The sequence below is a fragment of the Hyperoodon ampullatus genome (assembly GCF_949752795.1).
Source record: "Hyperoodon ampullatus genome assembly, chromosome: 14".
NCBI lineage: Eukaryota > Metazoa > Chordata > Mammalia > Artiodactyla > Ziphiidae > Hyperoodon > Hyperoodon ampullatus.
This window is the reverse complement of record NC_136927.1, coordinates 31,230,231-31,257,075: the sequence shown is the minus strand read 5'-3', so window position 1 is coordinate 31,257,075 and position 26,845 is coordinate 31,230,231. Positions and strand designations below refer to the sequence as shown.

Below are 26,845 nucleotides of genomic sequence, written 5' to 3'. Positions count from 1 at the left end.
TATGTTATTTGCCATTTTTTCCTTGCTGCTTTCAATAATGTTTCTTTGTCTTTAATTTTTGCCAGTTTGATTACTATGTGTCTCAGCGTGTTTCTCCTTGGGTTTATCCTGTATGGGACTCTGCACTTCCTGGATTTGGGTGGCTATTTCCTTTCCCATGTTAGGGAAGTTTTCGACTATAATCTCTTCAAATATTTTCATGGGTCCTTTCTCTCTTCTCCTTCTGGGACCCCTATAATGCGAATGTTTTTGCGTTTAATGTTGTCTCAGAGGTCTCTTAGGCTGTCTTCATTTCTTTTCATTCTTTTTTCTTTATTCTGTTCTGCAGCAGTGAATTCCACCATTCTGTCTTCCAGGTCACTTATCCGTTCTTCTGCCTGTTATTCTGCTATTGATTCCTTCTAGTGTAGTTTTCATTTCAGTTATTGTATTGTTTATCTCTGTTTGTTTGTTTTTTAATTCTTCTAGGTCTTTGTTAAACATTTCTTGCATCTTCTCGATCTTTGCCTCCATTCTTTTTCTGAGATCCTGGATCATCTTTACTATCATTATTCTGAGTTCTTTTTCTGGAAAGTTGCCTATCTCTACTTCATTAAGTTGTTTTTCTGGGGTTTTATCTTGTTCCTTCATCTGGTACATAGCCCTCTGCCTTTTCATCTTGTCTATCTTTCTGTGAATGTGGTTTTTGTTCCACAGGCTGCAGGTTTGTAGTTCTTCTGCTGTCTGCCCTCTCGTGGATGAGGCTATCTAAGAGGCTTGTGCAAGTTTGGAAATTTTATTATTATTATTATTATTAACTGAATAGGATCATGCCATTGTTGGGCCATTGTTGGGGGAGGGGAGAGCATGATTCTGAATTTATTTTTATTTATTTATTTTTTTATTATTATTTTTTTTTTTTGCGGTACGCGGGCCTCTCACTGTTGTGGCCTCTCCCGTTGCGGAGCACAGGCTCCGGACGCGCAGGCTCAGTGGCCATGGCTCACGGGCCTAGCTGCTCCGTGGCATGTGGGATCTTCCCGGGCTGGGGCACGAACCCGTGTCCCCTGCATTGGCAGGCGGACTCTCAACCACTGCGCCACCAGGGAAGCCCTGAATTTATTTTTAATTATTAACACATTCAAAGACCTTAATTAAAATATTAAAGCTTCATTAATTTTAGGACAAAATTACTCATTTTATAAATGACAAAGGCCCCTATTATAGAAAGCCCTGGAGCCCTCCTTAACAGAATGTTCTGGATATGGAGATGAGAAGTGTTATTTTCTTGTGTCATTTTGACACTGTAAACTTCCTCTGCTAATTCATGTACTCCTTGTACACATGGGACTGCAAACTTAAGCTGCTTCTTCCAACAAGATTTCCACTATATGCAGGAACTTTTAAAATGTGTGATTTTTGTAAGTTTCTCTGTAAAAAATAAAGTTTTGAAATTGTAACGTGTTTGGGCGTGTTAGAATCTGCTCTGTGCAGGCGGCTGTCCATTCTTGTTAATGCAGTTAAACAGGTTTTTGAATGACCCCTTTCAACTTTTGAGTCAAGCTGTCACTACTTATTCCTCTGCTCCAATAAATCATGTTGGTGACTTTGGCGGACTATCAGATGAGTTTCTTACTGGCTGCTTTTCCTTCACTCCTCTCTTTATCGATGCCAGTCTACCAAAATTTAGCCCTCTCCTGGAGAGTGGTGTCTTTGCTTCTACCAATTCATATCCTCTCTTGGGTCCTGCTTTTTCTTCTGACAGCTTTGGAACCTGAACTTATATGTTATGCCTTTTTTTTTTTGCGGTATGCGGGCCTCTCACTGTTGTGGCCTCTCCCATTGCAGAGCACAGGCTCTGGACGCACAGGCTCAGCGGCCATGGCTCACGGGCCCAGCCACTCCGTGCCATGTGGGATCCTCCCGGACCGGGGCACGAACCCGTGTCCCCTGCATTGGCAGGCGGACTCTCAACCACTGCGCCACCAGGGAAGCCCTATGCCATTTTTTTAAATTTAAATTTTGAACTAATTTTATGCTTGCAGAAAAGTTGGAAGAATAGAACAGGGAGTTTCCTAATGTCCTGCCTTCACTTAGCTTCCCCCATTGTTAACATATTATTTAACCATTTGTTAGGGTGCTTTTGCCAAAACTAAGAAATTAACATTGGTACAGGATTATTAACTAAACTGTAGATGTTACTGAATTTTGCCAGTGTTTTCACTAATGACTGTTTTCTGTTCCAGGATCTGATCTGGGATCCCACATCACATTTAATTAGTCTCCTCCTATAACAATTCCTCACTCTTTCCTTGTCTTTCATGATATTGACACTTTTGAAAAATACTCGTTGTTTATTTTGTTGCTCAAATTGTTCTGGCTTTGGCCATTAGGAGCATCTTGGGTTGGCGCCTGTGTCCTTTGAACATATCCCCCTCCTTTTATGAGCATATCTTTCATTCTGACTTGACAAGATGTTTCAGGCTCATCTTGTACTTCCTTTGCCCCAGCTCTGGGATCAGCCTCTTCTCCAAGAAGCCCTGGTTTCTTTTTATTGGAGAGTGACATTTAGAAACCCAGATCTGGGTACAAGATATGCTCTTCAGTATCAGGTGTCATTACTTCTAGGCCCTTTCAGCAGACAGAGCTAGGACATATACGTATTTATACCCACACACATGCATGCCTCCATGGTTCTATATCTGTTATCTGTGTCATAAGTCATAAGGTTATACGAAAGGTCGTAAGTTTATACTAATTTCTTCTGATTCCAATCTAAAACCGCAGATTTTAGCTTTCCCCTCTTCGTATGTAACTTTTCTCCTGCCCTGAGAAGCCTGGCTCTCATCGTCTTTAGTTTTACAGTATTCAGTCAAGATACCGTTTGCTGTTCTCTTCTGGTTCAGTTCTTTCTCCCCACTCACCACCCCTTCATTGAGGTGTGATGCATTTGCAGTACAGCTAGGTAGGTTTGTTAGTGCTTGTGTTCCCCACTGGATCCCCACACATGCTGGTTGGTATCATGATCTTAATTTTTGAGTGTGTGAAGGCTGTGAGCTTTGCTGTGGTTCTGATACTCAGAGGAAGGTCAGGCTGCCTCACGCCTGTTCTCCAGTTCCCATTACCCACCCCTCCTTTGCCACCCAAGCCATTTCTGCCAAGTAAGCCATTTCTGTCATTTCTGGTTTATTCTTTTTTTTCTTTAATATTTATTTATTTACTTATTTTTATTTGGCTGTGCCAGGTCTTAGAATTGCGATGCATGGGATCTTTGTTGTGGCATGCGGGATCCAGTTCCCCGACCAGGGATTGAACCTGGGGCCCCTGCATTGGGAGCGTGGAGTCTTAGCCACTGTGCCACCAGGGAAGCCCCATTTCTGATTTACTCTTCTTGTGTTTCTTTGGTTTTGTGCCATTTTAAACTCATCAGGTTTGTGCTAGATTGTCCAGCCGCTGTTAGGGACACGGTCACTCTCACCTCATCCTCAACAGCCATTCCTCCTCTGAGGAGCCACCACTGCTGGAAGGTGGGCCGTGTGGTTAAGCTAGAAACTTCGTGTGTTTAGCACCTTCATATTTTAACTACTTAGATTTCAGTTGGTAGCATTTAAAGTTTAACTGGTATTTTATTTAACGTTTGCTAATAAAGCAGAAAGGGGATAGGAAAGAATGCACCTTTTCCTACACCGTCTTATCCGCCTCCTTTAATACTAGACATTTTAGTCAGTTCCTAATCACACAAATATTACATTAAATATACTCCTTGGCGGGGGGGAAGAAAGCTTCACACCTAAGGATAAAGTCCCCTTTGATCTCCATCCCCCAACACGAAACAATTTTTATTATCCTTTCAGATTCTGTATACATTTCTAAGCATATGTGCCTGTAGGGGAAAACATTTTATGTGTGATGCTTTTTTCCACATAAAAGGTATACTTTATCTTTCTTCAGCTTGCTTTTTTACTCATATGTGTCTTAGAAAATCTATTCATGTTGTATAGATAGCCCTGCCCCACTGTTTTTAACAGCTGCAGAGTATTTCTTGGTGACTGTCCTTGTATGTCTCTTGGTGCACATGTGTAGACACTAAGAAGTGGAGCTGTGGGGCTGCAGGCTGTGTCCCTGTCCCACTGTGATCACTACAGCAGATTGCTCTCCCAAGCGGCTGCCATTTTACCCTTTCCACCAGCTTTGCATCAGAGTACTTGTTTCTCTTCTGGTCATCAATATTTGATATTTCCTGTGTCTCAAATTTGGGACATTTTGAAGGTGAAAAGTGGCATTTTGTTCTCATTTGCTTGCTTTCCTCTGAAATAGTGAGGTTGAGTGTATTTTTAGCCTTTTACATTTCCTTTTCTGTGATTTGTCCATTTTTAACTGCTTTCTTTTTCTTACTAATTTATATGAGTTACTATATATGCTAGATTGATTCATTTAACTAATATTTATTAATCAAGAGATCAATATGCATATGCCCAGACACTGCTTTAGGTGCTGGGGTAACAGCAATAAACAAGGTTTCTAATTTCACAGAACTTAAGAGGAAGTTGGACCAAAGAAAATCTAAATAAATCAGTAGGATTATGTACCTGTTAATAAGTGCTATTAAAAAATTAGAGTAGGGCTTCCCTGGTGGTGCAGTGGTTGAGAGTCTGCCTGCCGATGCAGGGGACACGGGTTCGTGCCCCGGTCCGGGAGGATCCCACATGCCGCGGAGCGGCTGGGCCCGTGAGCCATGGCCGCTGAGCCTGCGCGTCCGGAGCCTGTGCTCCTCAGCGGGAGAGGCCACAACAGTGAGAGGCCTGCGTACCGCAAAAAAAAAAAAAAAATTAGAGTAATGGTAGAGAGAGGACCTGAGTCAGGAGGGAGCCCCAGTTTCCCCTTCCGGACCATCCTCTGAGTGTTTGCCCGGAGGCGGGTGGTCAGGGAGGGCTTCTCAGAGAAGGTGGGGTCAGAGCTGAGATCTGAATGATGAGAAGGAATTGGCCGTGGAAGTGTCCAGACAGAACAGCATGTGCCTGGGCTCCCAGGTGGGGCTAGTGAGTCGGGGGGACACGGACGGACACAGTGCAACTGCTTGTCAGAGACAGGTGTGCAGGGGTAGACATGAGGTCTGTTTCAGGAGGTTGTTTCTTCGTCTTCTCCTTTTCTGTCTAGGCTAGGTGCCCAAAAAGAGCTTTGCTCTGGGGAATTTGTGCGTCAGGATTTGATCACTGGGTTTTGTGGTTGTTTTAAGGCATAGGCTTTTTCTTTTTAATAAAGGAAAATTTTCTGTTTCAGATTACCTAGGAACAGTACGATTTGGGGTTATCACAAATAAACATCTTGCGAAACTGGTATCCTTAGTACACTCTGGAAGTGTGTATTTACATAGACATTTCAACACATCACTTGTAAGTATTTTGAAATCACGTTTATATTAGCGCAGTGGTTCTTAACCTTGTTTGGATCACAGACTTCTTTGAGAATTGGATAAAATCTATGGATACTCTCTCTAGGAGAGTGCACATGATTTTATATTGCAAACTGAGAGTCCCTACAGCCCCTCTGTAGAGCCCATGCCCCTGGTTTAGAACTCATGCATTAGAGGGCTCTTGGTTTTAACATCTAGAAATTCTGTTTATATTCTTAGATTTTGATACAGCCTTGTTAGTTTTCCTTCTTGGATGAAATTACAGAGTTACTCTGTTGGAGAAGTGTTACTCTGGGCCCATGTTCTCAGAGGTTAAGCTTCCTTTGGACAATGTTCTTTGTTCATTTGTTCCATTTATCAAGAGTAGAAATGTGACATGCTTTTCTCCTTTAGCTGATGAAATGGATTTTGAAGTTCTTGTCAAGTCACAGTGAGAAGTTGTTGGCTTTCCGCCCCAGAGAGCCTCGTTTTCCATTGTTGTCTTTGTTCCCTGATTTTATTTGCCTTCTGGTGGACCAGCCCCAACTCAGCTATTTCTGAGCTTCTGACCTGTATCCTTAGTCCTGTGCTTCTGCTCTGTTTATTGCTACTTCCTCAGTCCCAGCACTGAGTTTATTTTTCTTCAGTATTTTCTCTCTCTGACTTCATTGATGGTATCAGTGACTTACAGGTCGAGTGAAGACCAGATCTCCTGTACCCAGTGTGCCCAGCCCTTTAATCCCATGCTCCCCTTGGCTCAGTGTGCAGGCCTTATGCTGTTAGACCCTCCTGGGGGGCACCGTCAGTGCCAGTCACCCTGGCTTCTGCATATCTCTATATCCCAGATGGCTTTACTTCTCGCAGTTTATATTCCCAAAGTCAAATGTATTTCTGTGTTTTCCAGATAGAAATGTTGATTATATTTTTTCAGACTCCCACCATCCCACTTTGGGAATCACTGCTGTGATGGTTTCTCCCACCACCCACCTGCTCTCCTTGTTTCTCTGTCTAAGCTTCTTTTGACTTCATCTGCCTTTGCTATCATTTTCCTTCATCCTTCCTTTGTAGCATGCTATACAACCAACATATCATGTTTATGTATAGTAAAGGGTACTGAGGAAGAAATTTAAAATAGACGGAGAAAAGAAGGTAGGACTGAGAATGATACCGAAAAAGATATTGGGTTTACTGCATCAATTCCATAGTTTTTAAGGTTGGTTGGTTGGTGTAGCAGCAGAATTCCTTTTAGCAAATGAAATAATACTGGGATACCAGTATTTTTAAAAAATAAAAGCAGTGGACATCTTTGTTGTAAGCCAATTTAAACCTCTATTTTGGGGAGTGTAAAATACCTCATTTTGTGGAACTCTCCAAAGCATTCTGTGGGGAGTTTTGTTTGAAACCCAGTGATTTATATCACTGGAATTTCAAACATAATTTTGTGTTGACATACTCTTGATTATTATAGGAAAACAAAGCAAAAAATCTAGGTGTATCTCTCCTTCATTCTGTACACATACAATGTGATCTGTGGCCTTGTACAAGTTCTAGGTCACTCATGGATTCATGCAAATATTTGTTGAGTTCCTGCTCTGTGCCAGGTGTTCTAGTCACTGGGGGTACATGTGAGCAAGGCAGATGCAAACTTCTGCCCTAACAGAGGGTCCCCAGGGACCAAGTTAAACATGATTTTACCAAGGTAAAAATTATCCTTGACTCCATCATTTCTGTTCCCTTAGAGCTCCCTTTGCGCAGGGTGGTAGAGGTCATTGTTGCCAGCAGCAGGCAGGGAGACTTATTTGTTGATAGACGAGTTGTCTAAAGGGAAAAAGATGAACCACATGATATGGAAGTCACCTCTTACAGCTGCTTTTGCTTTTCCGAGCTGCTTGTGAGGAAGCGCTCTGTCTGGAGAAGTAGAGCCAGGGTTTAGCTGCACAGGCAGGGACAGGTCGTGTCACTGCTCTGAGCCTCATTTTCCTCCCCTGTGAAGTGTGGGGTTGAGGACGGGGCTGAGGATGTGCTTTGATCCTGCCCTGCCTTTTATCCTCTGTGCGTTTGTCCTTCCCAGGTCTTTCCCAGGGAGGTCATCAACTACACAGCTGAGAACATCTATAAGTGGGCCTTAGAAAACCGAGAGACGCTCCTTCGCTGGCTGCGGCCACACGGCGGCAAGAGTCTCCTGCTGAACAATGAACTGAAGAAGGGACCAGCACTTTTTGTATTTATACCTTTTAATCCCTTAGCCGAAAGTCATCCTTTAATAGATGAGGTAAGAGTCATAATGGTAAAAGGTGTCTCATAAGGAGTCGGAGAAACTGATTAACTTAGCCTTTTCTCATTCCGCGATCAGAGTAGTTTCCCCTAGCCGCCAAGCGGCCACCAGGAGCAGCTGCTGCATTTCTGTGGCGTTACTCCTTTCTCCTGTAAGTGAGCAGGAGAGCCCGTGCCTTGGGTAGGATTCACCACAGCCTCTCTGGCCACATTACTGACAGCTGCTCAGGTCTGGCTGAGTCGGAGGGTACAGGGAAGGCAAACTGTGCCTGTCTGGAAAAGGACCAGATGGCCCTCTTCCTGCGGTGACGGATGCCTGGGAGAGGGGCAGAGGGGATGGACAACACAGGCAGGGTTTATTGTGGCCTTTGGGATGCTGTTGTCGCAGGGGTTTGATCACACTGTTGGCCCTGGCCACTCTCAGCCCAGCAGCCAGCAGCGGTGGTGGTGACCTTGGATCCCATGTTTTTCTAAACCTTGCATGTCTCACAGAGCAGTTTTCGGAGACAACCGCCATCAGGAGTCAGCCCCTCCTTGCTGCCTCTTCTGCTTCATCTGGTGCATTCACTGTCTCTGGGTGTGAGTTTATACATGGGATCGTTCGGAGGCACTTAGAGCAATAATAGTCATCCGAGAGCGCGTGGGATTGCTAAATTGGATTTACTGGGGGTTTATTTTTTCCTTCCCTCAAGGATCCCTTAATTGGCCAAAACCAATTTCAGACAGCCAGTGAATCACTGGCCAGGCTGCCTCGATGCTGCCTCTCCCAAGCCCTCCACGTGAGCCTGATGGCCTGCTTTCCTGAGGGAGCCGGGAGGCAGGATTCTTCTTTCCTGAGGGAACCGGGAGGCCAGGCCAGAGCCCTCACTTGGCTGCTTTGGAGCCTCTTTGTTGAAGTTATTATCTCTGCTGGGGGCCTTCTAAGTGGATGCTGCTACCATGGCTTAGAGGAGGAAAGAAGAGAGGATGAAATAGCTTTGTTTATTCTCTGATTAGGGAGGACTTGAAGTAATAAGACTTAATTTCTTTAGAAAATCTTCACTACACAGTTATTTTATGAACTAAGACACTCTTTCTTTACTAAGACACTCTAATATTAAGAGCCCTTAAAGCTCTTTGTAGGAAAGGTGGGGTTTTCAACCAAGGTATTAGCCATGGTTGTGGATTTTTACTTTAACTTTTAAAGTTTCCTCCTGGAGAGTTCTGTCTTGTCTGGCTTGGGCATGTCGGGTTTCTGGGTCGGGTGGTATTTTGTGACTGGAGCCCAGTTCCTCTGGGGGGTTGTGCTTGGATTTAGACACCTGGTGGGAGACACTTGCTTTCCAACTCTTTGTTTCTGGGTGAGTGTCTCTCCCATCTCCCCATACTCCTCTGTCTTTGTTTATCAAGGTTTTGCCCACAGCTCCTTTCCTCTGGGCTCTTAGTGTCCCTGTGAGGTGAAGAGAGTCCCTAATCGCAGCCTGTGGTTAAACCAGGTGGCATCTTAGTAGTGTTATGGATTACTCAGCCAAGTGCAGTACATTTCCCTGTTCATTTCAGGCCCTTTTAGCAAACGCTTATGGAGCACTGTGCCAGGGAGCCACGGTGGAGAAAGATGGAGAAGGCAGAGCCTTGGTCTCATGGTCTCGGAGGCCTGTCTGGTAGGGGAGCAATAACCTGCTTGTAATTCAAGGCAGAGTGTGCTCAGCCCCAGGAGGAACTGGAGGAGAGTGGGGGCTGTCCCGGGAAGCTGGGGGCTGGGCAGGAGGGAGGCAGGAGGGGGCTGCGGGAGGGGTGAGTGTTTGAGACAGGCCTTCAGGGGTGGCCAGAATTGTGATGGGCTGAGAGAAACTTAAGGGAAGGAATAGCCTGAGCAAAGGCACGGGGGTGGGCAGGGGGCGACGGGTTTAGATATTAGGAAACAGGATAGGTTGTATGGTCTCCATAAAGGACTGGTTGAAGAAGACCCAGAAAAGAAACGTTGGAGGAGAGGCTTTTGAGTGCTTCTTTGAGGACTCCAGGAGTAATCACAGCCATCAAAGTCTGATAATGGAGCGCTGTCAGCAGAGCTGTGTTACCATTATTAAAGTTTTCCTAGCAGCCGTGTTCCAGAAAAGTGAGAAGTAGGAAGATGCTGAACTTGGACGGTAGTGTTGGGGATGGAAAGTGGGGCGTGTGACCATGGAAAGAGTGACACAGTGACTAGAAGTAAGGAAGTCATCCTCAGGGTTGGGCAGGGTGGGAGGGGTGAACACGTCCCTTACATGAGGGTGAGTTCTAAACTGAAAGGCTCCTTGACCCCAAAAGAATTAAGCCTTAAGCCTTATTTTTCCATTATGCTTTTAGGCCCAACTTTGGGCAGGCGATGGAGGAGGCCTGCCTCGTCGAGAAGAGAGTGGTCATTGTAGAGTCGGGGCGGGGGTCAGTCAGTAAGGGACGGCCATATGGGGACCGCCCTGTGAGGCCCAGGCCGGGACCAGGCAGCTGCTCTTCCACACACGTGCCCCACCCCGCCCCCGGGAGAGCACGGCCTGCACCGCACATGGCATCAGGCTCCTGACCCCAGTGTCTCCAGAGAGTCACGGAGAGCTCATGAGACATCTCAGTGTGCTTATCAAAAGAAATTCTTAGCGCAGCCAGAAGAGACTCTGTGTGGGTGCTTAGCTTGTTTTTTTAAAAATTATTTTTATTATTAATTAATTAATTTTATTTTGGGTTGCATTGGGTCTTCGTTACTGCACGGGGGCTTTCTCAAGTTGCGGTGAGCGGGCTTCTCACTGCGGTGGCTTCTCGTTGCAGAGCACGGGCTCTGGGCACGCAGGCTCTAGAGCGCAGGCTCAGTGGTTGTGGCGCACAGGCTTAGCTGCTCCGCAGCATGTGGGATCTTCCCAGACCAGGGCTCGAACCCGTGTCCCCTGCATTGGCAGGCAGATTCTTAACCACTGCGCCACCAGGGAAGTCCCGGTTTCTTAGCTTTCACAGCACTGCTCTGAGGCGTCTACTGCGTATGAGTCTGGGGGACAAAGGCATCTTGTCCAGACTTACAGATTTCTCCGATTAACGAAAATGGAAGGAAGCATTTATAGTGCAAACATTTAAAGTTTTTTGCCAAATTTTCCTTATTAGTTCACATGAAATTAAATGTGACATCAAGTGATTCACATATGGGATGTAACTGGAGTGCCTTTTCAAAACTGCCTGTTATAAAAAAGGAATATAACAGTAAAAACTGGTTCCGTTTATAGGAGAAAACTAAGAACTCCTCACTTTTCAGGGGCATTACTGTATAAAATATTTTCTTCACTTAAGAATATCCTTTACATGGCTGCTTCGTTTGTGAGAGACATTAAGAATGAAAGAGATGAGGAAGGAAGACCTCGTAAGGAGTTTTGCTGTCCTCAGTGTACTCCTACTTGGACTTTTCATAAAAGCCCACGGTAAATACAGTCGTCCCCTGGGATCCACAGTGGGGTTGGTTCCAGGCCCCCTGCAGGTACCAAAATCCAACACGCTCAAGTTCCATATGTAAAACGGCATAGTATTTGTATATAACCTATGCACATCTTCCCGTATATTTTAAATCGTCTCTAAGATTACTTATGATACCTCATGTAATATAAATGGTATGTAAATAGTTGCCTATGTGCAGCAAATTCAAGCTTTCTTTTCTGGCATTTTTCCCCCTGAATATTTTCGATCCATGGTTGTTTGAATTGCAGATACAGAACCTGAGGATATGGAGGGCTGACTGTACTTGAATTTTTGTGGGTTTTGGTGGGGGGGACTGGGGGTGGTAATCTATTATGTCTTTGAATATAAAGTAGTACCAGGATGGGGCAGGAGGGCAGCTGGGCTATTTATGAATCATACGGGCTTGACCTTTTTAGCGTAATGTGCTGCCAGAGCCTTATCCTTTAAAAAGGGCTGAGATGTTTTTGTGTGGGGGAAAAAACCAAAACACTGGTTTATCATCTAAGGTAACCATTTTTATGCTGAAGAACTATTCAAACAATCTGTTTTTCTGTACAAACGCATATGTCTTAAATTAACTATGTCTATAAGTATCATATGTTATAAAATTTCGGTTTTCTTTTAAATTAGAAAAGCACTTATTAAATGGTTTTCTCTCACACACACACACACACACTTTTTTTTTTTTTTTTTTTTTTTTTTGCGGTACGCGGGCCTCTCACTGTTGTGGCCTCTCCCGTTGCGGAGCACAGGCTCCGGACGTGCAGGCTCAGCGGCCATGGCTCATGGGCCCAGCCGCTCCGCGGCATGTGGGATCTTCCCAGACAGGGGCACGAACCGTGTCCCCTGCATCGGCAGGTGGACTCTCAACCACTGCGCCACCAGGGAAGCCCTAGGGTTGTATTTTTAAAAATAAGTGGTGGCAGTGTAGAGGCTCAGTTAAGGCGGGGGAGAGAAAACGGGGGCGCTCTGTGACACGTGAGGGCCTGAGTTGAGGCAGTGACTGTGAGGGTGCAAAGGGGGGCCGCTTCGTGATGCTGAAGTCAGAGCTGGCTGGATTGGAGGCTTGGGTGATGCAGAGGAGAAATTGAGGGTCAGCTGATTTTTCCAGTTTGATGATGCCATTCTCCAGAAAGGGTGGTACAGGAGGAGGAAGGCGAGATGGATGAGTATGGTTTGGAAGAGGCTGAATTCGTAGCCTCCTGTGAGGCATGAATTTATTTGGACACATATGCTGTGAAATATTTGATCCACTTGTTAGATGGATCAACAAGTGGATCAAATATTTGGGAAATTTTTAGACTGTTACTTAAGATGAAGAAAGAAGACATCGTCTGGAGGAGTTTTAAGGATGTAAAGGAAAGTGCACTCAACTGGGCGTTGAGATTTAAATTCTGTTCCTCGTTCTTCGATGTGTGTCGTGGCATGAGCCACTTCACCCCATCATGGGGTAGACTGACATCTCCCTCTAAGACCCCTTCCGTCTCTGAACAGGCGGTTCAGTATTTGTTAACAGAGTGACAGGATCTGAAAAATAACCCAAGCCTCTTTGTTAATAGCTTTTGGTGTGACAGCTTCCTGTTTGATGCTGTGTTTCCAGCCAGGGTTCCTTCTTGTGAATCAGACAAGATGCTTTCCAGGTCTAAGAGCCACGGGGTCTGTCCCTCAGTCACCCCCACACCTCTCATGAGCTCCGCCCTGTGTTTCAGATCACCGAAGTGGCCTTGGAGTACAACAACTGTCACGGGGACCAGGTGGTGGAGCGGCTCCTTCAGCACCTGAGGCGAGTGGACGCCCCGGTGTTCAAGTCTCTGGCACCTGAGCCCCCGGCCCAGCTGCCGGACCCGCCGCTGATAACGGAGTCCCCCTGCTGCAACACCGTGGTGCTGCCCCAGTGGCACTCCATCTCCAGGACCCACAACGTGTGTGAACTGTGTGTCAACCAGACCGCTGGTGGCCTCAGGCCAAGCTCGGTCGGCATGCCCCAGTGCAGCTTTTTTGAGATGGCAGCAGCTCTGGATTCTTTCTACCTCAAGGAGCAGACCTTTTATCATGTGGCATCAGACAGCATAGAATGCAGGAATTTTCTAAGTTTCTATAGCCCTTTCAGCTACTACACTGCATGTTGCAGGACCATAAACAGGGGCATGACAGGCTTCATTGATTCTGAACAAGATGTCTTTGAAACCCCAACCATTGCATTTTCTTCCCTTGAGAAGAAATGTGAGGTTGATACCCCAAGCTCCGTTCCTCACATTGAGGAGAACAGGTATCTCTTTCCTGAACTGGACGTGGATAGCACAAGCTTCATAGGCCTGAGCTGCAGAACCAACAAGACCCTGAACATCTACCTTTTGGATTCCAATTTATTTTGGTTGTATGCAGAGAGGCTGGGTGCTCCGAGCGCTGCTCGGGTGAAAGGATTTGCTGCAATTGTAGACGTGAAAGAAGAGTCTCACTATGTCTTGGATCCAAAACAAGCTCTTATGAAGTTCACCCTAGGTACTGTGGGCAGTTTCCTTCCCCAAGCCTAATGCTTTGCTTAACTTAACCTAGGTAACTTTTATTTAGGGATCTCATTACGGTTGGCTCTTAGCGCATTTGAAATCTTTAGACTGCAGCTGGTCATAATTGTAAAAGAAGCTAATTTTGTATATTAAATGGAACAGAAACTTCCTAACTCCAAATTTTGGATAAGTTTGTCACTTAGCCCTTGGGGGCTAAGAGTCCAGCGTTCCTGATCGGCAGCTCCTGCCGCATTTCCACGGTGGCGCGAGCTGCGGCCAGTGGGGAACCTGGCCTCTGTGACGGACAGGGTGGTGGAGAGCGGGTCGGGTGGTAACTCCCCAGGGGCTGATGAACGTGAGCCCCAACAGCGGCTTCTTTCGAAAGGTACTTAAACAGAAAGCAGTGAAGCCATAGAACCGCCTGGCCCCCCTTTTTGTCTCACAGGTTTAACTGTCTAGGCGTCAAGGCCACCAGACCTAATTTGTTCTGCTGCTCTTTTATAACAAGTTGAGAAATGCTGCTCTGACCTTGGGTGCCTAGATTGTAACAAATTGTCAAGTGCAATAAACAAGTGTCAGGTTGCAAACCAGCAAAACCCACTTTTTTTTGGGGGGGGTGGCGGGTAAGGCCCCATTATGGGAGTGCATCCTTAGGCAGCTTGGCAGCAGCAGTGAACTAACCGATGCTGTCCTGTTCCCAGGGCTTTGCTGCCATCCTTGATGTGCACACAAGGAAGTGAGAATTCAAAAGCCGTGTTAGTTCAGCCTCATTGGAAACATGGGGGAAAGTTAGCATTTGCCAAATGGAGACAGGAGGAATTTGGTGGGGAGGGAAACCTTTTATTTTCAAGTTTTGGAGAGTATGAAAGCAAGAGTAAGCTCAAAGCCCCTAAATGATAGTCATTTTAGCTGCCGTCCTTTAAGTCCAGGTGAAGCTCGTTTCTTACATTAGACACGTTAAAAGGCTTATGTTAATAAAAGGCTTTATATTATAAACACGAAGCCTCCTGAGTGCTTAGAGGAACCCTGTGACCAGTCACTCTATGAAGTGTGTACTCTTTTTTTTTTTTTTTTTTTTTTTTTTTTTTTTTTGCGGTATGTGGGCTTCTCACTGTTGTGGCCTCTCCCGCTGCGGAGCACAGGCTCCGGACACACAGGCCCAGCGGCCATGGCTCACGGGCCCAGCCGCTCCGCGGCATGTGGGATCTTCCCAGACCGGGGCACGAACCCATCTCCCCTGCATCGGCAGGCGGACTCTCAACCACTGCGCCACCAGGGAAGCCCTGTGTACTCTTTTGATACTATAAATTGCTCCTAATTCATGTTTCCTAAAGTTACATTTTACTGTACTGAGTTTTCTGAAAATGAAACAAGCCTGTATTTTTAAAGTAAGTGTCTATTGGATTTTCCTGCATTCTGTTCTAATACTCAAGCATTCAGTGAGCTAGCTCATGATGTGTGCATCCTGAATTTAATGGTAATCTGAAAGAAGCCTTCTTCCGATTTCTTTTCGTCTTCTGTTATCTCCTCTGAAACATCTAGCTCTCTTGTTCTTTGTGCTGTGGTTGGTGACAAAATTTGTCAGGGTCCTCGTCCAAAAACATTCACTGTGCATCGTTGTTGTTTTGGAGAGTTGACTTTTAAGTCAGCTGTCTCTGGGTCAGTTTCAGAATGTAGGCTTCATTCAGATTAGTAAATCTTAGTTTTATGTTTCAAAAACATAGCCAACTAAGTATCAGTCAGACGTTGATGACGGATTCTCTTCACAAGACCTTCCTCCTTTCCTCCTCCCTCCACGAAACATATCATTGTTCACTAGGGCCTCCCAATGGAGAGAAAAAAGAAAAAAAGAAGTGAAACAGATTAGTGCTGCTTCAGATGATACAAAGGAATCTGAAGATAGTAGAGTTGGTGGGGAGGGTAAAACTGTTGGTTCAGGTTAGGGTTTGGGATTATTTATGGGTTTTATTTATGTGTTTTTCCACTAAATATAATTGAGTTTATTTTTCTTAACCTTTTAAGAAAGAAACTTGAAGGACTTTAATAAAGGAAACAAAAACCATATAGCTCCTTATCCTTAAATTACTGAGTATTTAAACACCTTCCCCATTACAGTAGCCTGTGCAATTACTGCATCAGTAGTTATGCTTAAAGGTCTTGGTATAGTTGAAATCTCCATGGTGGCGTGTTGATGACTTATACAGTCTCAGGTGTCCATTTGTGGACCAGTGTTGTTTTTAAAAGGAGCATCGAATTCCTAGTCCCTGCATAGTAGAACACGGAACACCGAGTGGTGCTTTGTTAGCTAAAGTGCTGTCTGCTGAGTTACTACTGCCAAAGCTACCCCCTGTCCCCCCGGGTGGCTTCGTTCAGGGTTTTGCCTGTAGGTGAAGTGTTAAAAATGTGGGCCTGCGAAGCCAGCCCAATTTTTTAAATGTAGAGTTTAAAGTAGGCCAGCTACTCTCCTTGTACTGAGAGAAGAACTGATCTCATTTTCTCCTTATTTTTAGAGTCTTTCATTCAAAACTTCAGCGTTCTCTACAGTCCCTTGAAAAGGCATCTTATTGGAAGTGACTCTGCCCAGTTCCCATCTCAGCGTTTAATCACTGAAGTGACAACTGATACCTTTTGGGAAGTAGTCCTTCAAAAACAGGTATAGAATCAGGAGCGAGGCAAAAATCAAGCCATCTGTCCCTATTATAATAATTTCCAAAGCTGCAGTCATCGGGGTGAGCAGTTGGGTTTTTTTTGTTTGCTTGTTTTTTTAATTAATTTATTTATTTTTGGCTGCATTGGGTCTTTGTTGCTGCGCGTGGACTTTCTCTAGTTGCGGCGAGCAGGGGCTACTCTTAGTTGCAGTGCGCGGGCTTCTCATTGAGGTGGCTTCTCTCGTTGCGGAACACGGGCTTTAGGCACGCAGGCTTCATTCAGTAGCTGTGGCTTGTGGGCTTACCTGGTGCGCGGCATGTGGGATCTTCCCAGACCAGGACTTGAACCCGTGTTCCCTGCATTGGCAGGCAGATGCTTAACCACTGCGCCACCAGGGGGCGGTTGGTTTTGACGTACAAAAGATCGACCACATGACAGTCTTACTGCAGAACATGTGAATTACATGGTGGTTTTGTGATTGTAAAACGTCCTTAAGAAAGCACATAGGGCTTCCCTGGTGGCGCAGTGGTTAAGAATCCGCCTGCCAATGCAAGGGACACAGGTTCGAGCCCTTGTCTGGGAAGATCCCACGTGCCACGGAGCAACTGAGCCCGCGCGCCACAACTGCTGAAGCCCAGGCGCCTAGAGCCCGTGCTCCGCAACAAGAGGAGCCACCGCAATGACTGCATCGAAGAGTAGCCCCTGCTTGCCGCAACTAGAGAAAGCCCACGTGCAGCAACGAAGACCCAATGCATCCAAAAATATAAATAAATAAATTTATTTAAAAAAAAAAGAAATCACGTAATTGAAAATACCTGAAGATTAAATTTTCACTGTAATTTGTGCATGAGCAACATTTATTGAATGCCTGCCAGGTTCTAAGCACAGTGAGGACCTGAGCAGCCTGGTAACAGCCGTCTTCCTCTTCCCATAGGACGTGTTGCTGCTTTATTATGCACAGTGGTGCGGCTTCTGTCCAGCCCTCAATCACGTCTTTATCCAGCTAGCTCGGCTCCTGCCTGCGGATACATTCACTGTGGCGAGGTAAGGAAGCCCGTGCTGCAGCGCTGGGTGCCTGCCTTCACTCCTCCTTATGGCTTAGCCGTTATGGCCTGCAAGGGTCTGCCCATTTTCTGTTGACCTTGGGTAAGATTTGGTTGATTGTCAGCTTAAAGCTGTGAGCAAAACCTCATTGGAGCCAAAGTTTTCCTGATGAATGCTGAGTGTTCCTTCCATGATGTTGAGTGTATTTAGTCCTGATTGAGTTCATAGGAGGGTGAGTGCAGTTCTGAGGGATTAGTGCTGACCTGGTTGCTCAGATAGCTCCCCAAGTGGCCAGCTTTCTGGAATACATGGCACTGGGGCCTTGGCCCAGCAAAAGGGGGCCAGTCCCTGGTGTGCTGCCAACCAGCCCTGGGACCTGGAGCAAATCTTCCCACCAGACCTCCTTTCCCTCCTCATTCCTAAAAGTAAGAGGCAAGATTGGCTGATACCTGCATGTTCTAGTTTTGTGATTCCTTGGTACTGTATGTGTATGTATAGCAAACAAAACAATGTTAAACCATTGTTTTGTAAAAACAAGGCTCAAAGAGTTTTTGTATCAGGTGGTAAGCAGTCTGAGATGAAAATTATTTAGATTTAAGCTATATCATCTCCCCGCCACCCAAAAAAAAAAAAAAAAAAAACCCTTCAGATAGAATTTAAATATAAAAGATCAAATCATAGAAAAAAATAACAGAAGCTAGAATATTGGATTTGCTAGTTCCTTTGAGAGGTGAAAACTTGCCAAAATGAAGCAGTTGAAAAAATAATGCAAGAAAGATGAACAGATTTCACTAGAAAAATGTGCAACGAAAATAAAACTGACTTACAAAAGGACGGTAGCTGTATTTTACAGCATATATGTCTTACCTTTTGTGTATGTTGTAAGTAATGATTAGAGCCACACTTGAGGAGTTACTATGCTGCGAGATTTTTTTTTTTTTTTTTTTTTTTTTGGCGGCACGCGGGCCTCTCACTGTTGTGGCCTCTCCCGTTGCGGAGCACAGGCTCCGGACGCGCAGGCTCAGCGGCCATGGCTCATGGGCCTAGCCACTCCGCGGCATGTGGGATCTTCCCAGACCAGGGCACGAACCCGCATCCCCTGCATCGGCAGGCGGACTCTCAACCACTGCGCCACCAGGGAAGCCCGAGATTTTTATATATACATATTATCTGACTTAATCCTTAGACCATTCAGTGGAGCAGGTATGATTACCACTCTCTTTCTACTGAGGAGGGAACTGAGGCTCAAAAAGATTAGGCAGCTTGCCCAGAGTTACACAACCTGTAAATGAGGGAGCAGGATTCAGAATCAGGTGTTCATGCTCCAGACCCTGAGAAATTAAAATGGTTTAAAACTGCTGAGAGCAAAATATGGATTGTACATATAATGGAATATTATTCAACCTTAAAAATTAGGAAGGAAATTCTGACACATGCTGCAACATGAGTGAACCTTGAGGATATTAATGCTGAGTGAAATGAGTCACAAAAGGACAAACACTGTATGGTTTCCCTTATATGAGGCACCAAGAGTGGTCAGATTCATAAAGACAGCGGAATGGTGGTTGCCAGGAGATGGGGGGAGGGGGGAAGGGGGAGGAGTTGTTTAATGGGGTCAGTTTCAGTTTTGCAAGATGAAAGAGCTCTGGAGATGGATGGTGGTGATGGGTGCACAGCATTATGAATGTACTTAATACCACTGCACTGTACACTTAGAAATGGCTAAGATGGTAAATGTTATGTATATTTTACCACAATTTAAAAAAATGGGGGATGGAGGGAGTAACAGCTGAGAAGGACTGCCGTGTGAAGAAAGGTCATGAACAGGCTTTTCATGTAAGAGAAGAGAGTAAATAAACGGGGAAATTATAATCTAGTAAATGTAAATTAAAACAATAACAAAGTGTGGGCTTCCCTGGTGGCGCAGTGGTTGAGAGTCCGCCTGCCGATGCAGGGGACACGGGTTCGTGCCCCGGTCCGGGAAGATCCCACATGCTGCGGAGCGGCTGGGCCCGTGAGCCATGGCCACTGAGCCTGCGCGTCTAGAGCCTGTGCTCCGCAACGGGAGAGGCCACAACAGTGAGAGGCCTGCGTACCACAAAAAAAAAAAAAAAACCCAAACAAACAAACAAACAAAACAATAACAAAGTGTCATTTACACTTATTAAATTAAGGAATACTCTTAAGTGATAGAATCTTGTGTTGATAAAATAAAATTGGCACAGTCAGATGTAGCTAACAGTAAGTAAATTGGCATAAACTTTTTGGAAAGCAGTTTAGCAACATTTTAGCAAAAATGGTTATACATTTTTGATCCAGTTAATTTCACTTTGGGAAATTAAGGAAGTAGGACTTCCAGAGAAGCATGTGCTGGTCATTGCAGCATTATTTATATCCAACAGTAGAAAAATGGTTAAGTAAATTATGGTTGGGCATTTGATGGGATTTTTACCCCTTCGTTAGAACAACGCTTTTCATACAATTAACTGAAAAGAATAGAGTATGAAATATGATTGCTGCTCTTATCAGTATGTAGGCATATACACCAAAGCCTGAATGAGAATCCCAGAAAGAAGGTCCTGGTTAGCACAATGGGGTTCTGAGTGGATGTTTACAAATGTTTTTCTTTTAATTTTACAGTTTGGCTTTTCTTTGAAGTAAAAATCAGGAGAAAGAAACACTTGATTATAAAATAAACTGTTCCACACCATTTGTTTAAAAAATAGAAACTCTGATGTTCTAGGTAGGCTTTCACAGACAGAGAGGCAGGAGTACTGTTCTGTTAATGAAGCTATTTAAAACCATTATGATTTGGTTATGTCATTTTTTTTTTTTTTTTTTTTGGCGGTACGCGGGCCTCTCACTGTTGTGGCCTCTCCCGTTGCGGAGCACAGGCTCTGGACGCGCAGGCTCAGCGGCCATGGCTCACGGACCCAGCCGCTCCGCGGCATGTGAGATCTTCCCGGACGGGGGCACGAACCCGCGTCCCCTGCATCGTCAGGCGGACTCTCAACCACTGCGCCACCAGGGAAGCCATGGTTATGTCAATTTTTTTAAAGTGTATTTTATCCTTTTGGACAAATGCGAGGCACTGATTTCCCCCCCTCCCCACTCTGCCCCCAATTATACTTTTCTGAAAACTTCTGTCAAGTTAATGATTCAAAACATTTCCACCTTTTTTTGCACTATTTGTGAATATTGACACCTGGCCTAGCAGCCCTGCTGCTTCGCTTCCTCCTTCTGGGACGTTCTTTTTGCTTCAACTGAGCAGTCCCTGGGGGCAGGTGGGGAGAAATTCCTGCAGGCCCAGCTCAGTGCAGACTGCAGGAGGGGCCCCCACCTAGTTCAGTGGTAATTAAGCACAGGTTGGCTCATTTAGCACAGATATCATTTCCTGTATTAGAAAATTCATCTAAAATCTGCTAAGAAAACACAACTTTCTTGGCCTCTGTCTAGGCTTAACAGAATATAGAATATAATCTTCCTTATCTTGTTTTCTTACATTTTCAGAGGCTCAATGTGTTTTGCTCAATGATTTCCTTTTTCCAGAGCTGATTCAACGGTTAAGGTACTTGCCCAGATTTCGTTAGGTGCGTGGACTACTCCTGAGGTGTCAGCGAGACTTTTTTGAGGGAGCATTCTACGTTTACTTTCAAGACATGACATTTCCCTCATTGAGTTAGGTGGGCAGTTGCACGTCCTGGAAGTCTCGCTGCTTCTCCCAGAAGCTGTGCCTGCCTTATACCCTGTGGTGCACTCACCGCCAGGGGCCAGTCTTGTGTGGGCGCAGACAGTGCCCTGGGTTCTTCAATTATTTGAGAAGATCCTTTCAAGTTGGAGTTTCTTGGGCTGATCTTTTGCTTTTTCTGTTCTTTCCCTTTGCCAGGATTGATGTATCTCAGAATGATCTTCCTTGGGAATTTATGGTTGACCGTCTTCCTACTGTCTTATTTTTTCCCTGTAACAGGTAAAGCTGAATTTTTTCAATATTTGGGCAGATGGGATTCTTTTGCTGAAAATGAAATGGGTTTAAGGTACTTCACAGAAGTGAAATGTACATCATTATTTATTACTAAAGTATTTAGAATAAAATGTATTGTTAAAAAAATGTGACACTGGGAACCAAGGGTCAAAGGGCTTTGGTGTCATGATGTCAGGTGTGGTAGTGTTTTTAAGTTTGCCCCCTCCAAGAGTGTGTTTTACACAAGTATGAATGTGGCCACTGGAACTTGTTCACCTTCTTGGCCTTATGAGCACACAGTGAGTGCTGAGATTGACAGCAAAGAGCCCCAGGTTCACGTGGGGCAAAACAACAGCTCACTGTTGGGCCTCACGGGGAGTCAGGCCCGGCCCGCCCGCTTCCACATGAGTCATTTATCATTGAGCCCTGCGGATGGCCACCTCGGCCCCCTGGTATAAGGAGGAAACGGAGGCCCTCCTACCCACTGCATCCGCATACTGGAGCTCAAGAAGCCTTCTCCCCAGGTGTGCAGACTTCTGTGAATGTCACCTGACGGGGCTGTCACCTTGATCTCTTCACATTTGTCTAAGTGGTTCTTCAAGGTGAGTGATCAGGGCAGCTTCCCTGAAAGCCCAGCGAGCAGGGATGGGCCGTTAGCAAGGGGACGTGACCTGGCAGCGAATGTGGATCCAGATGTTTTGGTAGAAGGGAAATTAACTCTTGGCCTTTTAAAGCCTGATAAACCAGATGTTCTCTTGGTACAGATTCCTGTTTGTTTTTAAAAGGATGGGTCCTCAGGGACCCAGTCACATGGCTTTGACAATATCTTTAAAGGGAAAAGCATTTGCAGGATGATTTTAATGACGTTCCCTAGCTCACGTCTTTTATTCTCTGGCGCTCGCTTTTACCGTTTATTGCAGCCACTGCCCTGCTCTTCATGCTTCTCTAGGAGAGTGCTTCCTTCATGTGTAGTGAATCATTTCCTTGGTTTTTCCCCCTTATCTCAAAGAATTTTTGCTGGAATACTTCCTGTGGTAGTAGGGTCTTGTCAAATCACGCACTGAAAACAGAGTGTGACTCACCCAGTTCTACTGCTGACTGTATTGTGACGAGCCTTTTTCTTTTTAAGAAGTGTCTCAGCAGGTGCCACACGGTCCAGGAACCGTGGACAACAACACAAGTAATTTCATCGTGTGTGGGACAGAGGTGGGGCATGAAGTTTAACACACCATAATTTTCAAATTTCAATCATAGTTGGAAAAAACATTGACGTCGTAACACCCAGCACATGCCTTGCACAAAGAGGTTCTCAGCAGCTGGAATTGTTTCGCGTTTGGGTCGAGTGCCTTTCATTCTGAGGTTGCCTGCTGGAGTCAGCATAGAGATGAGCTCATTTTCCATGCCCTGCAGGAAGGTCGCTGCTACAGCCTCTTCCTAGTTCCCTTGTCTTGAAAAGTCAAGAGAGTAAATACTGAATAGGAGTAGACTGTCCAGTTCCATTCTATTGCAGAGAGCTTGGTGAACCAAAGCCTTACTGCTTTGGAATGGAATTTTTCTTATTTCCTAAAAATAAATGGTAATCAGAAGTGAAGCAAGCTCTTCATTAACTGGTCCAAAGTGAGTGTTCAGTTCACTCAGAAGGTAAAAGGCAAAAAGCTGATAGCTCACAAAAGAGGAAATGAAAAACTGATAACAAGCAGTAAGACCTTCTTCACAGGGCGCATGCTTATGTTATTTTTAGTGAAAAGAATATAAAAGTATATATGCGTTTTGGTAAAATATAAATTTACACATGCACTGGGTTAAAATGTGTGCAGAAGGGAAGGCGTCAAGATGTTGACGACGATAATTTTGGAGTAGTGAAGGTTACCACTGGTCACAGGGGTGCCTCTTGTATGCTCTTTATATCCTTTGCAAATTGTCCTCAGTGAGCACGTCGTTTGCATTTTATGATCATGAAAGAAACCATAGGAAAGAGCTTGTCCTCTGCCACAGTGCACAGCCTGGACTACCTCTTGCTCCCAGCAGGGCCGCCTTCTTGTGCAGGGGCACCTTAGAACCACTCTTCTTCCCCCACTCTGTGATGTTCCAAAATGCAGGTGCTCTGGCCCGGCCCTGGGCCAGGAGATCAGAAGTGGGTGGGGGGTTCATTCTGATGTGCCCCCTGGGGAAGGACCTCGCTTCTTTAGAGGAGCAGCCCACCCTCCCTCAGTATTATAGCCCCTCTTTGGAGCAGGTAACTTCTACCCCATTGGTCATTTTGTATTTAGCCTTTTACATGCTAGAAGTGTGTACACATACTCCTGGTGAACTTAGACCAGAGTCACATAAACAGTGGGACCTTTTTACCACTACACTTTCAAAATGATTACCATTTTGGAAGCAGTTTGTTGACGCTCTGTATCCTTGCTACTTCTAAGAAGTTTGAAAGCATTTTAGCACACCCATCAGGTAGGTTCATGGAGATTGCTCCAGAAACTCTAAAATAGCATGTTTATCAGTATCGTTTTCTGGCCTGTAAATGCCTCCAGGTACACACACTAAGCTCTTTGCTGAGGATGATTCACATTTGCTCAGTCCTAGAAGACCAGGTTGTGTTGCAGAACTTAGGGGTGGATCCAGCCTCTGCTTGTCCGTCCTCACCCGCGCTTCACAGGGGCCAGGATGTTCTTAGTTGTCAGTTGAATGGCTGGGAGGTCCCACTTGGAGAAAGCTTACATGTTAAGAAAACTATGCTTTAAAGGAAGACGTGGTTATATACTTACCCCCAAAGTTTAAAAATTGTTCCATTTACCTGAAAGTTTCCATAAACATATAAAATGGGACATATCTGATTTTAATTTCCCTGTGATTTTTATTTCATAGGGAAAGGGCTACCCTTTGATAGAACACCTTTTGTCTTTTCTTAGGTGTTTGGCCACTGGCTTTGTGTGTGGAGAGGGTGTGCAAGCTCTTAATGAGGGATTTCTGGTCAGTTTCTCTAAGGAACAATGTGGTTGGTTTTTTTTTTTTTTTTCAAGCTAACATTCCCTGAGCCATCAGGTAACTCATGCAGTCCTTACATCAGTCCTCTGGGGTAGATGAGACTCGTATTCCCCCCTTTACAGACAAGGCAGTGCAGGCCACAGAGGAGTCCTGTGAGGCCCTGGAGGTGGGTGGGCCCCGGAGTCGTGCCCTTCACCTCCACTCCTTTAATACTGGGTGGTGTCTGCCCCTCTCATGCTAAAGCTGCTGGTTTGGATTTATTGCAGCCAGGTGGTGTATACACAGGTAAATGTATCTGTGGTAGAAATTTTGGTCATCAGACAGTTGGATGACAAGTTCTAAAAAGGAATTTTGTACATCAGGACTTGCAGCAAAGCTTTGGGGAAAATCCCCTTCATATGTCACCCTCCTTCCTTATTCTCTGCTCTCAGGGCCCGGCAACCTTAATTCCTCAGAGCCCCTTGGTCTGTTTGTCAAGGGTGGGGCTCCAGTAGCACCTCCACCATCGTGACAATAAAATGTGTCTCCAGATGTTGCCCAGTGCCCCCTGGGGAAGGGAGGGTACAGTTACCCTAGTTGAGAACTCTTGCCTCGGATAATGTGTAATAAATGCTTGCTGAAGAGCCAGGCTGAGTGTTGGAGGTTTTTCCTATCTCACCAAGCATTGTCCATGGCCACGATAGTGACATGGGTGGCAGTCGTGCCCCCGGACACCCTTCCTGACACGCCACTGGGCGTCTGAGAGCACACGGAGGCCCCTCTGCCCTGAGTTCTTATCTTTCTTGGAAGGTTGTGAACAGAAACTGAGCTCTTTGTCCTCAGGAACAGACACACCTTTGAGATAAACCACCTTAATTACAGAAGCAGCATATGGGACATCCTCAGCTTTGTAGAAAATTTTTTGCCAGATGACATTTTCCATGCTGACTTCCTTTTGGTAGGAAATAAGCAGCTTGACCTTCGGCGGCAGTCTGGTTTTGGACTAAGAATGTTGGTGTGACTCTCTTTGACTCCTTTCCCTTTCTCTCCAGAAAGGACCTAAGTGTGAAATACCCCGAAGACCTTCCCATCACCCTTCCAAATCTGCTGAGGTTCATTTTGCATCACTCAGACCCTGCTTCTGCCCCCCAGAACTTGGTTAACCCTCCTACCAAAGAGTGTCTTCAGAGACAGGCTGTCCTGCAGCAGGGGCACATCTCCCATCTGGAGAGAGAGATCCAGAAGCTGAGGGCGGAGATCAGCGCCCTGCAGCAGGCGCAGGGGCAGGTGGAGGCCCGGCTCTCGAGCGCGCGTAGGGACGAGCAGCAGCTGCGGCGGCAGCAGCACACGCTGGAGAGGCAGCACAGCCTGCTGCAGCTGCACAGCGAGCAGCTGCAGGCCCTGTACGAGCAGAAAACCCGGGAGCTTGAGGAGGTGGCCCGCAAGCTCCAGGAGCTGGCCGATGCCTCAGAGAACCTCCTCACCGAGAACACGTGGCTCAAGATCCTGGTGGCCACCATGGAGCAGAAACTGGAGGGCAGGGACGGGGCCGAAGACCGTGCTCCCCTGGACGAGGTGCGATCAGACTACCACAAGCCCTCGGGCGCCCCCCGGCTACCAGCCAGCACCCCTCCGCCTTCCAACGTCAGCTCCACGCTGGCCTCCGAAAGGAGCACTGAGAACAGGACAGACTAACTTTGAAAATGATACGAAGAAATCAGAGGTGAAGACTGTACATTGCGAATATATTTATGCAAATTTTATTGAAATTTATTGTAAATAAAGATTTTCTCAGTGGTCTAGAAAATCAGCTTGAATGTCATTCAGCTTTTATTGAACAGGGATGACATCCCCTCCACTTATTGCACAAACTTGGTAGCTTTGAGACAAAAACAGTAGCACAGTCCACTTGAAGATTTGTCTGAAAAGTTAGTCCATATTTTAGTGGCTCAGTGTCGGCGTTCCCTCCCCATCCCCCTGCTGTTGCTTCTGCGATGACATGCAGAATGAAAGGCTGATGTCCTGACTGGCTAGTCAGAAAACTTGGACGCAACAGTTGGGCTATTCAGAAAGAATTCAATGAGAGGTCATAACTTAACTAAGCCATTTGAGTGTGTGGCTCTGGTGTCTATGCTAAAAAAAAAGTAGCTGTTGACCAAGAACAGTGAGAGCTGTTATGTGGTTGGTCACCAGTTCTGCAGGCACTTCCACTTGCCTCCAGAGAACCCACTAGTGTCCCACCATGCCCGTGACCCTCACCTGGCACTGACACTGTGCTGATGGGCCTGATGCAAATGGCACAGATGTTGTGGGATAAGGAACCTCCAGGACTGAAACTGAGGAGAAAGTGATGCCTCATCTTTTCAAAACCGAAACTACACCGGCACGGTAAGAAGCTCAGGGCGAGTTTGACAGTCAAGCAATGGTCATTTTCAGGGTCAGGCTCAGGGACTGAAAATGCAAGTCCCGGGAGCTCCTCGGTTACTTGGGTAAAGGACAGACAGCCTTAGGTGCAGGCTGCCGGCTGCGGAAAGTAGAGGTAGAAAGCCTGAGGTTCTGAAATGTGAGGGGAATGGATCGAACACCCCTACACCTGCCCCATTTTTCTGATGTCCTTCATTAGGA

General features: G+C 45.7%; 1 protein-coding gene across 4 annotated transcripts in view; it reads left to right on the top strand.

Annotated features, from left to right (window-relative positions):
• Positions 1 to 26,017, top strand: part of TXNDC11 (thioredoxin domain containing 11) — a gene marked incomplete at its 5' end in the record, with an annotated part of 66,156 nt that extends 40,139 nt beyond the window's left edge. For all 4 annotated transcript variants that reach the window (XM_079719375.1, XM_079719374.1, XM_079719373.1 and 1 more), the window contains 7 exons: positions 5,260 to 5,372; positions 7,443 to 7,643; positions 12,805 to 13,597; positions 16,113 to 16,255; positions 17,186 to 17,295; positions 21,182 to 21,262; positions 25,273 to 26,017. In XM_079719375.1, coding sequence (XP_079575501.1) covers positions 5,260 to 5,372; positions 7,443 to 7,643; positions 12,805 to 13,597; positions 16,113 to 16,255; positions 17,186 to 17,295; positions 21,182 to 21,262; positions 25,273 to 25,915 — 2,084 coding nt within the window. In that variant the 3' untranslated portion in view covers positions 25,916 to 26,017. The remainder of the gene's footprint in view (positions 1 to 5,259; positions 5,373 to 7,442; positions 7,644 to 12,804; positions 13,598 to 16,112; positions 16,256 to 17,185; positions 17,296 to 21,181; positions 21,263 to 25,272) is intronic.
• Between the last annotated feature and the right edge of the window lie 828 nt (positions 26,018 to 26,845).